The sequence below is a fragment of the Ammospiza nelsoni genome, chromosome 18 (assembly GCF_027579445.1).
Source record: "Ammospiza nelsoni isolate bAmmNel1 chromosome 18, bAmmNel1.pri, whole genome shotgun sequence".
Lineage (NCBI taxonomy): Eukaryota > Metazoa > Chordata > Aves > Passeriformes > Passerellidae > Ammospiza > Ammospiza nelsoni.
Genome location: NC_080650.1, coordinates 2,653,556 through 2,669,982, shown reverse-complemented (window position 1 = coordinate 2,669,982; position 16,427 = coordinate 2,653,556). Strand labels below are relative to the sequence as shown.

General features: G+C 44.1%; 1 protein-coding gene across 2 annotated transcripts in view; it reads left to right on the top strand.

The window, feature by feature from the left end:
* Positions 1 to 4,596: 4,596 nt before the first annotated feature.
* ATP2A2 (ATPase sarcoplasmic/endoplasmic reticulum Ca2+ transporting 2) overlaps positions 4,597 to 16,427 on the top strand; it is a 43,271-nt gene continuing 31,440 nt past the window's right edge. The window contains exons 1-4 of one of the 2 annotated variants that reach the window (XR_009419672.1): positions 4,597 to 5,372; positions 6,438 to 6,455; positions 6,547 to 6,629; positions 13,611 to 13,715. Coding sequence is in view for 1 of the 2 variants with exons in the window: in XM_059484982.1 (XP_059340965.1) it covers positions 5,255 to 5,372; positions 6,438 to 6,455; positions 6,547 to 6,629; positions 13,611 to 13,715 (324 nt within the window). In the remaining variant the exon portion in view is untranslated. The remainder of the gene's footprint in view (positions 5,373 to 6,437; positions 6,456 to 6,546; positions 6,630 to 13,610; positions 13,716 to 16,427) is intronic. The other variant, XM_059484982.1, reaches the window with a different exon arrangement.

Genomic DNA, 16,427 nt, shown 5'->3' with positions numbered 1-16,427 from the left:
GATTTTTGTGGCAAATACTCCAATGGAGAAGAACCAAATGAGTATGAATAAGATACAGAAATAAAATAAGAAATGTAGCAAACCCAAGTGTGATCTCTCATGGTTACTGTCACTGAGATCAGACTCTGTCTCGCTGCCTCTTTACACTTCCAAGGCAGCAAGGAGCTGCTTTGTGCAAGAACACAGATCCAGTTCCAGAAATCTCCCAGCAGCAACACCACCCTTTGTGTTCACAGTCTCTCAGTCTCTGTGGAAGTCAAACTCTACCTGCTGCTGATACAGGAGCACACATTGCCGAGGAGTAAAAATTATTCAGAATAAACTCAGATTACCTTAATTATCAACATTCAAACTCATATTTATCACTTATTCCTCTGCTGGGTTTGTGTAACTGTTCCATCGCAGTATTTTTTGCATTTTGCTGTTTAAGCTATAAGCTTCTTAAAGGGGGAGAGAGGGAAAAAAACCCCTTTGACATAATACCATGAATTCAAAGAGCAAGCTGACTGGGAAAAATAGTTACTATATTTAAACTGCATTATCCTATGACAGAACTGCAGATTTAAAACCTTTCCACTTTGATACAGCACTTTTGCAGCATTTTAATATGCCTTAGTAGATTTCAATTGGCTGAAACATTTTAATAACTGTAATTTCAGAGGAATAAAATAGTACTGTGGGAGGAAGAAACAATGCCCCCATTTGTCACTCACAAGGACTTGTATTTGAAATCAGCCAGGGTGATGGGAGCAGTGAGTTTGGTGGTCTCAACATAAGCCCCATTAGGCAATTAGCCAGTCTGCAAAAAACATGACATAATTTGGCACAATTGAGCAGAATATTCTCACTTGGTCCATGTTCACTGAAAGAGATCCTATTGCAGGTCAGAATTCATGTGTTTTGGCTCAACAACTGGCATTTTATGTTGTGCTCCTCCATGCTGAGTTTAGCTCCACTCAAAACTATTAATCTTGTTTGAAAATTGAGCTACAAAACATATGTGTTTGTGTACAGCAAGAGACAATTCACATTATGACCAGTAACTCTGCTGTGAATCTGCTTTGCAGCAGTAGGGATGACTTAATGTTATTGCAATTTGAAGGAAAGCATCCTGCAGTCCTCTCTCAGGCCAAATTCCCATTTACTTCAATTAGTAAGCATTACAGGAACTGTTTTAATGCTGCTGCCTGATGTGTTGGCTGCTTCTTCTTAATATATTACAGTGAAAAAAGATAGTAGGCCAAATGTACAAATATACACTTGCATTACGTACATGGAACCTCAGCAAGGCCAAAACTGCCCCATTTTGTGGTGGTTCTTTCCCAGGTACCACCCCAGGGGTTCCACTCTAATGACAAACTGCAACTTTGCAGCAGCAAAATGAATTGATCTCCTTCCTTAAAAATGGAGAATGCAAAGCTCTCTGCACCTGCTGGAAGCCTGGAAGCTTCCATGGGCTCGTTTGCTTCAGGCAGAGCTGAGGTGCTGTCATATTGATTTGGGTCAAAATAGCCACCTTTAGCTAATCATGTCCTTTAGATAAGCACCCTCTTGAAGAGATAAGACAAATGTCATGGAGAGCTTTATGGATCCTTGCAGAGCAGTGGGAAACAACACTGATTTCAACTCCCAATTCTAAATTTGTATGATCTCAAGTGATGCCAAATTTAGCAGGTACTGCTTCTGCTGCAGTGTCTACACGGGTATTTGTAGCTCCTTCTGCACTGTGCTGTCTAGACCATGAATTGTATCTGCAAATGTTTCTCAAATGTGTGGCTGTCAGAGGGTTTGGAAGGCATCACCTGCAAAGGAACCCTCAGCACAGGTCCTGCGCTCCCAGGGAAGGACAGGGAAAGGACTGGGAAGGAAATGCAGAGGTTATTCTGCCCTGGAAGAGAAAGAACTGCAGGACAGCCCTTAATTCACTAATTCTTCTCTCAAAATTCACTGAGCCATAACAGAACACGTGACAGAAATAAACACAGGCAGAGCACTGTGCTTCCAGGTTCTTTCCAGATTTTATCTAGGGTGGAAAAAAGGGGGAAGAATCAAGGTCTCTGTACTGAATGGATGAGAGAGAAACAACGAATGGGAGCTGTCAAACTGCAGCTGAACCAGTGAACCCCAGAGAATGCCAGGAGCTCTCCAGGATTTGCTAGAATTCAGACTCTGCCTTCCTAGCACCATTTCCTCCTGTTAACAAGTTAGATAGAAAGAACACAATAGCTACTTTATTCTACCCTCTGCCAAGATCTAATTGCATGTGCCATGCCTCTGGTATGCTTAAAATAATTTTCCATAAGGCCTTTAGGAAACAGGCACAAAAAGGAAACCAAGAATGACATAGGAAATACAACACAGAAATACAAATAATATGAAATGCGACCTGGGTTTCTTTCTAGTGTCATTTTGTTTTGAGAATAGTTACAGATGCCTCATTGTAGTACTTTAAAATAGTGAGAAAATGAAAGGCAGGACTTTCAAATCCATTATATGTGCACTTCTATACTTGTGTGTAAAAATATACTTGTGTGTAAAAATAATGCTTGGTAAATGTATTTTTACAAAAAATCTTATATACAATCCAGGTTTTATGATGGTAGAAGGTAAGAAACCAATCATAGAGATGTATTGAGCTGTTAGTGAAATACATTAATTCAAGTAGCTGGCATTATTCCAGCTATATATATAATGGAATTATTGTGGAAATAATGTATTTTTAATGTTGCATATGCATATATACATGTTTTGGGGATGGTGGCATCACAGGTTCACGCCATAGCAAGAAAATTATTAAAAATGGTTTAAAAATTGCAGTACATTGTATAGATTATATGCACCTTCACCCCTGTACCAGGCTAAGTCTATTTAGGTGTAGTGTGAAGTATGAAAAGCAACATAACTGTACTGATGCAACATTTGGCCATCCTGATTAATCCTGCTGATAAGCAAGATGAAATTAATATGAGCATGGCATGGAATAAGTGATTGCTTTACCTGAACTAGGTCATCAGATCTAGCTCAGGAATTTTCATTCAGAACTGCCCTGTGAAGTGTAGGCTGTCAAGTTATCCTTCCTTGGACCTTGGCCATTCTCAGAGGAGCTTTTTGAGGAGTTCAACTTTTGTTAGAAAAGATATAAGGCCACACCTACCTGGAACACCATAATTTTACACGGGCTGTCCCCTCTCCATCCCTTTTCCAGCACAGAGGTAAGACTGAGATATTTCATTCCAGATCAGACATACAGTTTCTTATAGCGTGGTGCTGTGGGTGGTTTGTAAGTGGTGGAAATGCAGATTGTAGGTAGGATCTGCATTTATGTAAGCCAGCACACATGTAGGGATCAGCTCTGGTATTTGCACAGGCATATGTACACAGGAACATCGCTTGGAAGCAACTTTTCAAGGTGTTTATGCTGATCTGCTCGCTGTGTTGTGCACGTGTTGTAGGCGTATTAATGTCAGTTGGCGCTGATTTCTCTCTGGTTTGTGTTCACTGAAGTTCTCATAAACTGGGGTGGGATTGGGTGGATCAGTCAGTTTTCTGTGCTCTCTATCGATTTCTGTGCCTGTGGCAGAGCCAGGACACGATGCTGAGGAAAGCTCAGGTAGCTCACCCCACACCGCGCTGACCCAGAGCGCGCAGTTCATTCCCCCTCACGTTATCGCCGGGGCTGAGTGCGCTGTCACCGGGACGTGTGCGATGGCAGCTGGGGACACCGCTCAGTGCCAGCGCAGGGCACGACCTCGGGGAGTGACCCCCGCACAGCACCGAGAAACACGGCCCTCACCTCTGCACTCTCGCGATGCATGAGGCTCCTGTCGCGACAGAGGCTGGTGCAGCCCCACAGAATCACAGTCTTTAGGGTTGGAAGGGACCCCTGAGATCACCCAGTCCAACTCTCTGCCAAGGCAGGGTGACACAGGAACGCACCCAGGTGGCTTTGAAATGTCTCCAGAGAGGGAGAATCCACGGCCTTCCCCTCACACTCTGGCCGGATGATGTTCCTGTCGCGACAGAGCGCGCCAGCCTCGCAGTCACCCTTTGACCGGGTGATGCTCCTGAGGGGCCAACCCTACACTCACCCCTGGACTGGATGAGGCTGCTATCACGACAGGGTGAGGGCAGAGCTCACAGAACGGCTGGGGGTCCTGTCGCAGCCGGTGCAGCTCCGTGCCTCCCCGCGCGCCAAGACCCCAATGGCGGGCGGCTCCCCTCAGGCGGGCAGCTCCCCTCAGGCCGCCCCTCTCCCCCTCACCGCGGGCTGAGGCCGGGACAGGGGCGGTTCCCACCGGAACAGCAGCGGCGAGAAAGAGACCACCGCACCAGCGGGGCAGTCTCCGTGCGCAGCGGAAGCGGCTCCACCACGGCGTGAGGCGCAGCCGCCGCCGGGCCCCGGGCGGGATCAGGGGCGACAACGGGACCGCGCTGCGCAGGGGCCGGGCCGCAGCCATCGCCTCCGCCCCACGGGCGGGGCCGCCAGCATGCCCGCCCCACGCCCCAGCCCCGCCAATGAGCGGCGTCCACATGCCGCGGCGGCGAGAGAGCGCCGGGCGGCCCCCGAGTTACATTAGAGCCGCCGCCGCCGCTGTGCGACCGGAGCGAGCGGAGGCAGCGGCGGGCGCGGGGGAGCCCGAGCCGTGACGGCGACAACGGCCTGGGCCGGCCGGGGGGGATCGGGCTGCTAGAGAAGGAAGGAAGGGGGCGATCTTGACCCTTCGCGGGCAGCGGGGCAACTGCCGCTTTTTCTCCCCCCTGCCGTTACCGCCCTCCGTTACCGGAGGCGGATCGGAGCCGCTGAAGCGAGCGGAGAGGCCGCCCGGCCACCTGGACGCGGCCCATCCCTGCAGGGACCCGCCGCAGCCCCGAGGCGACCGCAGCTCCGGGGGCCCGTGCGCTCCCCGCCTGAAGTCCCTCGTCCCCGCCGGAGAGGCGGCTCGGCTCCCTCGGAGGCGTGAGGGGTGGGAGGGGGGGTGGGGGACTTTATTTTTTTAATTTTTTTTTTTTTTAAGGGCGGCTTTCCCTATTTTTTTTTTTTTAATTTTTAATTTTTTTTCTGCCCCTCCCGGCCTCCTCCGCGAAGAGAGAGGTGTGCTCGGGTCCTCTGCTGAGGGAGAGGGTCTATGGTGATAGCACGGGGGTGGTGAGGGCTGAGGAGGGGTCTCGCCGCCGCCCCCGCCGCCGTTGAGGAGGAGGAGAGGGAGGAGGAAGAGGCGAGGCACGGCACCATTTGCTGCTCCCTGCCCCAGCCATGGAGAACGCGCACACAAAGACTGTGGAGGAAGTTTTGGCTTATTTTGGCGTCAACGAGAGCACCGGGCTCAGCCTCGAGCAAGTGAAGAAGCTGAAGGAGAAATGGGGCTCCAACGGTAGGTGAAGCGGCCCCGCCGCGGGGATGCTGCCGCCGGTGCTCGGCCTCTTCCCCCTGTGCTCCCTTCCCCAGCCCTCTCTGCTCTCCCTCATCCTTGCCGGGCCCTGTGCGAGGCCTAACGCGTGAGCACTGGCGAAGCCGGCATCTCTTCCAGGACCCGGAATAGGAGCGAGGGAGAGAAGATGGCTGACTTGAACTCCACCTCGTGGGTTTCTTTCAATCCCGAGCTCGCAGGGCTGCTCTGGGGAGGAGGGTGTCACCTCCGTTTTCTTTCACCGGAACGGTGGGAAACCTTCTTCCATTCTGAAATGAAGCGCTTTGGGGTTTAGGATTTACCTTTTTTTTTTTTTTTTTTTTTTTTTCCTGTCTTGACCTTCATTTTCCCCAGCTTTTCAGCGCCTTTCAGCCCCTTATTTTATATTCTTCTCTTCAGTCGGGACAAAAAATTCAGTCGATTTTTTTTTAATCCTCATTGCTTGGGTGTCCTAGTCCCTTCTGAACTCCCTTGCCGTTGTGTAAAAATGAACATCTATGAGTAGATTACACGGTGGAGTGGGTTTTTTTAGCTTTAACACTGCTTTTATGCCTCTTGGGTTACTAAATCTAGTTGCAGAAACATAAAGGGGAGAGCAGAAATAAGGACTTAACCTTAAAATGGAGGAAAGAATCTGAAATATTTTTAACCAAGTTTGATGGTCTGTGGTTTTTTTTAAGTGAATGTGGAGGAAAAGCTTTGTCAGAAAGCATTTTGAGCCTTTGACCCTTTGTGTGCGACAGCAGAAGTCCCACAGCTGGCTGGAGTGATGACTTGGCTGAATTATAACCCTTGGCACATTCCCGCGAACCTTTATGTGTCTTAAAATGCAAAACTCTCGGGCCTATTCACATACTGTGGTGAAAAGAGCAGCCTTAGTGGGGCTCTCAGTGTGTCTGTCAAATCCAACCCAGCTGAGCGTGCAATTCAGGAAGAATATCTGGTGTGGATGCCTGATAATGCCCTAATGTGTTTCTTCGATGATTTCTTTTCTTTCACATGCTTCCTGGAAAAATCTTCCACTGACAGAGCTGCCGGCAGAGGAAGGTGAGCATGGTTATGAAATCTTCTGCTAATTCTTGTGGATAATTCATTTTTGTAAATGTGCGTGACTCAATGGCTTTGTCACATATTGCAGGAAAAACCTTACTCGAGCTCGTGATTGAACAATTTGAAGACTTACTAGTTAGAATTTTGTTGCTGGCCGCTTGCATATCTTTTGTAAGTATGATTTATTTATTTCTTTTATTTCCTAGGGTTCTGTATGGCAGAGTGACATATTCCAATATATATGATCTCTGCATACTGAAATTATTCTTTCTTGCTGGATAGATGCAAGATTGCTGTCTCCTAAATTAGTTCCTTGTGACGAGGTTTCTGTGTGCTAGCCAACAAAAATTTTGGGGAGTCTTTCATTGCATGAGTCATAAGTATATAACTCCACCAGACAGGTATTTTAAAATGTGCTTCTCATTGAACCCAGTTTGCTTATTTGAGGTGGGATTTCCCAATGCTGCTGTTGGCTTTGAAAGCTAACCTTGAGTAAGTAAGCGTTTAACTGGACATTCTTCTTGCCTTTGGGTTAATCTTTATCAAGCTCCATGTATAATCATTGGAAGACATTTTTGGATGCAATGCAGACTGGAAATAGAATCTGCATGGCGAATATTCCAGTTGCCTTCCCTTCCTGATAATAGCAAGGTGACAGTTGTTGCTTCTGACAGTGACAAGAATGTTGACGGCTGTGATGGCACCATTGTTGACCAAATTTGGTAACTGACCTTTGGATAGTCAAGTCATGAAATGGACATCTTGCTTTGCATACAGCACTAAAAGAACAAGAACGTTTTTAACTTTTTTTTTTTCCTTAAAAACATGATTAAGCAATCTTCTTACGTTATGTGTAAATGGTATGTGCTTGCTGAAAAACCGGAAAATGGAATGAAGACTCAGAGAAGGAAGGTGAAGGATGTATTTCTTGGGGAGCTGGACAGCAGAAACAAAAGCCTGCAGAACATTAAATTGTTTAGGTAGGGAGTAAAAGTTTACAGTAGACTTTGCCCTGGAGTTGTAATTAACTACTTGAAAAAAAATAAATGCTGCAGCTCTTGGGGGGAGTGGAAATTGTGGTGACTCTTTAGCTAAGGGCAAGCTCATTAGGATGGGCAGAGGAGAATGTGTGCTGGGGGAAGGGTTGCCCTGGTGCTGCAGTTTGTGCTGTGCTGGGGATCTGCTCTCCCCACACCGACACCTTCCACAGGGCTTTGGGTCTGTAATTCACCAGTGCCTGCTGACATCAGTCCTGACCGTGGAGACAGATGTGCTTCACTCACTCCCCTGTTTCCTGGAGAGGAAATCACGCTCCCTATTGCAAATTGAATAAATACTCATTCAAAATACTAATTTTTTCTTTTTCCCCTCCTCTTTCCCCTTCTCCTCACAGAGGGTGAGAAGGGGATGTCTTTTTGTTCCTGAAAAGTCAGGAGTGTGTCTGCCACCTCATGAGACAAATGACAGCACAGAAGTTTGTTAGCCTTCCGTGCCAAAGTAAATTAGTTGTTTTTATTATAAACAAGTAAGTGAAAAATCAGATTTCCCAAACGAAAGCTTTGATTACTGAGTCTGAGGAAGTATGAGACCAGACAGACAGAGGTCATGGAACATACACTGCTGAGTCCTCCTGGAAAACTTGATTAGTAGCTGAATTCAGTTGCTTTTTTCAGTATGGTTAATTTTCCTATCTAATTAAGAGGAGACTGTAGTCTAATAGAGTGTGGGATAGATCTGGGTTCTCTGCTTCTGTTCAGCTGACATGGTACATGACCTTGGGCTACTGCTCTGCCTTTTCTGCCTTCTATTTTGGAGTTAGAGGCACACTAAATTGATGTTAGAAGTAAAGATTTTTCTCTGGTGAAAAGTAAAACCCCTCTAGATGGATTATAATTTTGGTACTTTAAAAGTTATTCTTCCCCTTTGTGTTTGTTTCTGGTGTTTTCTTTGCTTGGAAGGCGGTCATCTTGTCTGTTTTTCTTAGGTTTTAACACTTTTTCTTGATGAAAGCATAATACAGACTTTTGTAGTAGCTGTAAAGCACCGTTGGATATGTTGATACAAGGATTGCATTACTGCAAAAATAGGATGTAATTACATCACCTAAGTTCTGGTGTTCTTCACCAGCTGTTCATTGTCAGTTTAGAAAAATTAAGATTGAGATATAAGAGAGAGGATCTCAAAGTATATAGATAACTCTTTTTTTATTGTGTTGAGGGAATTTTTATGGTGGTTGTGTTGCAATCCTAAATCATATTAGTTTATTGCTGTTAGAACTGCCTGCACAGTAACACTTATCTGTGACACTGAGACCTGCATTGGGTTTTGTGCAGAAACATCCCTTCCTATGCAGCACATAAACTTCAGAGTGCCTTTTGTGCCCTCTGCTCCCACCCTGCTGTCAGGTAGGTGTCAGTGAAATCCTCAGAGCAGCAGCTCCGTGTGTGCCAGGCAGGCTGATGGCCGGGGTCAGATGCTGTGGGCTGTGCTTCCTGTGTCCTACATTCCAGGTCAGAGCTGCTGCTAGGGATGTGCCTGGTTAGTGAAAGCCTGAAGTGTGGCTTTGGAAGAGAAACAGGGTAAATAATTTCTGATGGTGAGTAAATGGATCTGTGAATAGACTGTCTCATTCCTCTCTTGGATCTGTGAAGCCTCTGCAGAAATAAACCTGTGGAGTGTATTGATGGCTTTTAATTCTTGATGCTCGTGTAGCATGTGCTCAGATCTGCAGTGTTTACTGAAAAGAACAGCTTGCTTTGCTGTATAAATGATTTTGACAGGTTGCAAAACGTTAACTGCATCTGATGTAGAATAATTCCTTGGTGAAGTGTGGCTGCTTTGAGCAGTGGTGTGTGCTGAACTCTGCAGTCTGAGCTCTGCATCACACAGTGCATTTCCTCCTACAAGGTGCAGCGTAGGCTATAAACTCTACCAATCCCTGAAGTATTTGTACAGCATCCTGAGAGCATTCCCTCCTCTCAGTTATTCCTTTGATTCCTAGGCTGACTTAGAAGTGAATGTCCTGAGAATGTTTTCTAATAGTGGATGTCTGTGTTTAGATTGAAACAATGCACTGTGCTTTAGCCCAGAGATTATAATAGCCTGTAAATTAGCATGGCTATAACCCAGCTTGAGATAAAAGGTGAGCAAAGGTCCCCTTGGAAAAGTAGGATGTGTCAGTAACAGTGTTGCAGGCTTTGCCCTGAAATCACCCCAAATGCTACCTGTTAAGGTTAGCAGCAGTGAGTGTGGCACAAGATAAGGGTTGCTGTAGAACGTGACACTGACATGCTTTTAGCTAAACTTAGATTGCTCATTAGCATGAGGGTAGGGGTGATAAAAATGTGAGAAGTCATTGTGATTCTATTTTATATTGCAAAAATTAAACTGTGAATGACGGGTATCTTTTTTTTTCTCTTCCTATTGCTATAATAATATATTTATTCTAAGAAGTATGGTGTAACATTGATGGGTGCTTGCAGTCTGTGGACTCAGTAAAATTCTTATTTTTATGCTTATACATATGGTCAAGGTGTGTTGGTTTGTGTTTTGAGGTTTTTTTTTTTTATCCCCTGACGTCTTTGCATAGCAGACAAAAAATTCTAAGGAATCGTGGAACTAGAATTGGGAAGTTTTTCTTTAATGTTACCTGGGGTTCAGTAGAACTGACATGGATGGAACAGGACTACTGAAATAGTTTGTATCTGCTTATTTTTAAGCTAATTTGTATTAAAAGGAGAAATCACTAAAAGAGCAGTAGTTGATTCTCTGTCCAAATATATTAAAACTGAAATCACATTATCCTGTGAGAAGAAAACTCTTAAAAGCAGTCCACGCTTTTTGTATGACCTGCTTTAATTAATCTGGGACTTCTTTTTATTGGGATGAGATCTTACCTCTCCCAGCTTGCTTCTAAGTTTCCGTTGTCAAAATGAAAACCAAACAAAAATCCCTGTTTGGTTGCTGACAACAAAGTATTTGTTTTTCCTCTGTTAGTGGTGAGCGGGTACAGCCTGCTGGGCAACACAATTCTGTCTCCACACTCCCATTCTCCAGTTCAATTGTTGTTATTTAATGATACATAATCATCTGAGGTAACCTGGCTCCACAACTTCCCTGACAATGGAGATCCTTCACTTGGAGAAATGGAAAAAGCTGTGAGGGCACTTGTGCTGTTCCAGCCGCTTCCATCAGCGCTCACTTCACTGCTGGCTGACTTTGGCATTGTCCCTCTGTCCCCTTTTGCAAATAACCCAGTGCTGTTTGCCTGTCTTTGTGTATCTTTGCCTCAGAGTCCTGCAGGTCCACCCCATTAGACTTTGTTTAAAATAGGCTCTACAAGCCATAGCCGAGCAGCCCTGAAGCAGATGTGCAGAATGGAAGTTGGCCTTTAAGCTGCTTGTGTTTGCTGTTGGTATGGGGCTTTCATGTCTTGCTATTATTTCCCTGATATTTTTAGGCATTTCTCTTGAGCAATTATCTTATTCTTTTCTTATTCTTCCTACTCTTTCTTGAGGATATGGTGATTTTACCTATTGACAGTAGTGCCTGACCAGAGCATTGGAGATCAGTGACCTGGAAGTGAAGCTGTTCTCCATGTGAGTTTTAAGTGATTAGGGCTGAAACATTGTGGGGCCCTTCTGAATAGAAATTGGAAAAAAAAAAGATCTCTCACTGTAAACCTCTCCAGGGTCTTAAAAGTGTGCTAGTGGAAACTTTCTGACAAGGACTCAGTGACTTGGACAAGAATTGTCTAGTCTTTACCAAGCCTCAGCATATGGTCTGTTGTTATTAAAAATGCAAAGTTAAATATTTGTTATTTCTTGTGCTACTTCCTCTTTGTTTTCCTTGCCTTTGTTTTGTTTTTTACTTCAGACTGCTATCAAATAATAAACCTGATCTGTCAGAGAATGTGTTGTGTATCACAAATATCCTAAGTGAAGTGTTAATGTATCTGTAGTCTGCTATAGCAAAAAGAAGAACTTAGAATGTATTGGGTTATTTTATGTCCATGTTTACTAAATTGTTCTAGAACTGGAGCTTGGATTGTTCCAGTGATAGTAATTGTGTAGAAATTTCTGGAGAGAGGAATGTGTATTGCTGGTTTCCAGGGTTAACTAGATACTTCACTTTAGTCTTGTCACAGATTGATAATTTCACCAAAAAAACAGCAGTGATGATTTAAACTTTCAGGCTCTATACTCTCAGGATCTCTAATTTGAGTTCATCTGCTCTTTTTGAAATAATGACTTACTGAAAGAAAAGATCCCTTGAAAACTTAATTTTGGCTCTCCTTGACATACTTGGATCTTGCTGTCCTTGTAGCCCCTTTCCTTACCTCTGGAAGTTGTGGCCTCTCTCAATGTTATTTTACAGCACACTTGGTCTTAAATCGGGAAAGATTCTGGTTTAAAGTAGTGTAAAGCAGATGTTTTATTCCAGTTAACTTTGTAGGTGCCTGCTCAGATAAGCACATCACAACATAATTGGATTTATTTGCTTTGTTTGGAAGCAAAGTGGGCTCTACAGAATTCCAATAAAGAAAGGGAGGGAAGAAACAGATTCTGCTGGCAGTGTGTGACCTTGTGTACACTGAGGGGTCTGGAAATGCCCCATTGGCCTCTCCTGTAGCTGCACGGGGAGGGTGTGGGGACAGCAGGGACAGCAGGGCCTGTCCCACTGCCCACAGACATCCATGGCACAGGGATCTGTGTGGGGACAGCAGGGCCTGTCCCACTGCCCACAGACATCCATGGCACAGGGATCTGTGTAGGGACAGCAGAGCCTGTCCCACTGCCCACAGACATCCATGGCACAGGGATCTGTGTAGGGACAGCAGGGCCTGTCCCACTGCCCACAGACATCCATGGCACAGGGATCTGTGTGGGGACAGCAGAGCCTGTCCCACTGCCCCCCAGGCAAATGCAGGAGCTGTTGCAGGGACTGCAGAGCACTGAGATGTGGAGAGATCCCAACTAAATCTGTTCTGCAGGGGGATTACACAGCCCCTCAGAGTGCTGTTACCAGCTGTAATGTTGCAGTTGTATTAATCACAACCTGGATCTTACAAGTTTATCCCTTTGTAATAAAAATTTCTTGTTGCCTTGGATTTGCCTGACAGTCTGTTTTCTGCTTGAGGCTTTCATGCTGCTGCTCCTTCCTTTTGACATCCTGGAGTGTCTCACAATTGAGCAATAGCTGGGAGCAGCATGTTGGTGGAATCGTGGCCTTGCTTCAGTAACAGTTTGCTCGCTGCAGCCTAACAGTGATTCAGAGTGCTGTTGCCTGACTACCAGCCCTAATTATCTCAACACGTTGTTCCTATTTACTGTCACTTTCCAGGCTTCCTGTTGCTCAACATGTTGATGAAAATGCTCTTCCTCTCTGGTCATGTTAACTTGACTTTTCATCAGTGACTCCAGCACTCTGCAGAGGCCCTGACACATTCAAGTCAAATGAATGACAGATACCTAACACGAGTGCACTTTTAAAACAAATGAATTAAAATAAAATCTATGTGGAGCCTTTTGTGCAAGTCCTCAAGTTTGACTTACTTTTTAAAATCCAAATTTGAGTTTTATCAGCTACTTGGTTTACAATCCAGCTTCAGATATAACTATACCATTCACTTAGATGCTTCAATGTGACACTATTTGTATTTAAATTAGTAGATGATTGGTTTTTGTATCTACTCACTGGAAACTTGTAAAGCTGTTTCCACTTGTGTGGCTAAGTTACTGGTAAAGGGCAATTAACTTGCTTGAAATTCAGATTCTTGCAAAGTTTTAGTGTTTTAAGTAGTCAAACTAATCCATGTCCTGTTTTATATAGTAATTAAATAATTTTTTTCATTGTCATAACTGTTGTCACAACTTCTCCTTTCACTTCTGAAGCAACGGTAGCAATTGTTTCCCAGATAAATAGCTTACTCCTTTAAAAGAAGAGTGGCCTCTAAAATGAACTTTGTACTGCTTTAGTAAAGATTCTTTTTCTCGTTTTCCATTGCGTTTTGCCAATTCATTCATGAATTACAAAACTACAAACTTGGTAGATTGAGGGGTTTCCAAAACTGCTGAAGTCTGAGCAGTTGAAACTTAGCAGGCATTAAGTTTGCAAGGTGTAAATCAGAATTTAAATCTGTTTCTCTTGCAGGTCCTGGCCTGGTTTGAAGAAGGTGAAGAAACAATCACAGCATTTGTAGAGCCTTTTGTAATCTTACTCATATTAGTAGCCAATGCAATTGTGGGAGTGTGGCAGGTATGCAGAGACTTTTACAGCATCAAATCACAAATGTTTGGGGTTTATGGTTTAAGAGGAAGCACTGTACCCTGTAGTGTTGGGTGTTCCTACAGAGCAAGTAGGATGTGTTGCTAACTTGGGATTCCTGAGAGTCAGCAAACCATAAAGCTTCTCAACAGAAAGTGTTGACTTAAAGGTAAAATGAAAGCTTCAGAAGTGTTGCCAGAAAGGCAAAATGCCCATCAGTGTTTGGCCACACACTGCTGAACACATGAACAAGACAGGCCAGAATAAAGCCCTGAATTCAGGCAGTAAATCAGGCCTTGCAAAGCTAAGAACAATTGCAGTGCTTTGCTTCCTGCCTAAGGAACAAAGGATGGAGCACTTGTAATCTTGTTTCTTTTCTGTTTCCTCTTGAGACAGCTGTTGTGTTTTAATAAATTATTAATACAGTATTAATTCTCCCTGTTCAATCACTGTAGTGCCCATTAAGTGTACATGCAAAGACTGCATGTCTGTCAAAAGGCACAAGTTTCTGATGAAAACATCTAAATACCATAAAACTTTTGCTGTACTGTCAGCTGTGACATTAATTTGATGCCTTTTTAAAAATCATATAGACAGTAGTATCATAACATAAAATCACACTTCATGAGATGCCAAAATAAAAGTGTTCATTTCTCTTTGCTGATTTGATCACTTTAGGGAGTGGATATTTTGTTAGAGGGGATTTTTTTCTGCACATAAAAAATGCTTTAGGATTTTTGTGGTAAGTTCTTTGTATGATTGGTTGGTTTTGTTGGGTTTTTTTGTAAGGGAGGGTGCTAGCATGACATAATTACTTGCTCTCTTAGTACATGAGGCTTCATGCTTTAAAAAATATCAAACTGGCCAAAATAACAAAAAATAATAGGTTACAACATATTAGAGAGGACCTTGCCTGCTGGAAGAAGTGGCCTTGAGTGGCATTGCTGCCCATTCCTGTGCTCTGCTCTGTGCTATCCCAAGTGAGCTGGCTGAAGAGTGTTCCTCAAAATTGAGTTTTTAGCAGTACCCAGGTTGCTGCCCTCCCTGCTGGAGCAGGTGTGCAGGGAAGGGATAAAGTTGGTCAAGGGGTGACAGCACTGCCCCCTTAAATGACATTTTATATTCAAGTAATTGTGCAAGAGTTAATGTTTAACTGGAAACTTGTGAGTTGCAGTTCTGCAGGTACTAATTGTAAGCATGAAATGGAAGCTAAAGCTGTCTCTGTATAGTTTGAGGATTTTTCTTGTATAATTGTTTCCCTGTTTTAGGAAATAATCAGGTTATTTTTCTGATGTCATAGTGTGCAAAGATTACCTCTATATGTATTTCTACATGCATGGAACCTCATTGTGAAAGAGTTGCTGCCCAGATGAAGTGACTCATTGCCTTGTTCTAATGGGCATGGAAAATCAGGCACAGAACACAGTCTCCACCCATGACTGTATCTGTTCCTACAGGTAGCAGATGTGAGCACTGAGTCACAGCCCTGCCTCTCACTGCCCCTTTCCCCAGCAGCTCCTGCCCTGCTCCAGGGCCTGCAGGGCAGCCTGGCTCCCACAACTGCAGGCAAACTGCAGCAAAGAGACTCAGTCCAGCACTGTGAGCTGCCTGAATGAGCTGAATCATGGAATTGTTGGGGGTGGAAAAGAGCTTTGAGATCATCAAGTCACACTATTAACCCAGCACTGCCAAGGCCACCACAAAACCATGTCCCTGAGGGCCACATGTACATTTTAGATACCTGCAGGCAAGGTGATTCATCCACCTTCCTGAGCAGCCTGTTTGGATTCTTGACAGCCATTTCTGTAAAGAAATTGCTGCTAATACCCATTCTAAATTCCTCCTAGTGCAAGGGCTGGTATTTTTTGCAGTTTATGGCTCTGTGCTGGTCTCTGCCCTACCAGACCCTGAGCTGTGCCATGGCAATGTTAGTTCCTTTAGGTAGTTTTGCTAACAGTCATTTTCAGCTGCACTGTTACAAGGAACTAGTGAGTTCCTCAACTTTTGAATTTTTGATGGTTTTGTTTCTGCTTTGACATGCAAGGAGGAATTTTTTATTATCTGGAAAGGCTGATGTATATCTGGAAGGGCAGATGTTCTAAAAACTCTGTGCTCTCTACCATTATCTGTAATTATCAGGGCTAAGTGACGTTGGTTCTTGTCAATAGGCAGGGAAATGGAAAATAAATTCTTTCTCCAAGAGCTGGAGAAGGAGCACTGATAAGCTGCTGGTTTCTGCAGTTGTTCTTTATCCAGGTGGCATCACAATACTGATACCAGTCTCTGCCAGAGCTCAGTGAGAGAGCTGCAACTGAGATAGGAAAGATGATGTGTTGGTGGAAATTAAAAGGTTTTCCTGCATGGGGATTCATCTGAGTCTGTAAATTGTTTGGAGTTCTGGGGAAGTTTCTAGTGTATGCTTTAATTTCATTTCAGCATGACTTGATTTGCTGAAATAAAATTGATAATAAGTTGGCTTCATCATAACTTGATCCTTGGTTTGTGTTAATAAATAAAACTCTAGGCTGAGTGTAAGCTGCTCCAGCCAACACCTACATCCACAAATATTAATTTTGATTAGTGCTTTTTTTAATGTCAAAAACATCCATACGTGACATGGAACTCTTTGTGTGGCCTCCCTGCAACAGCACTGTGGATATTCTTGATGGAAAACGCTGCAGCATTAAAATAACAATTTCTGTG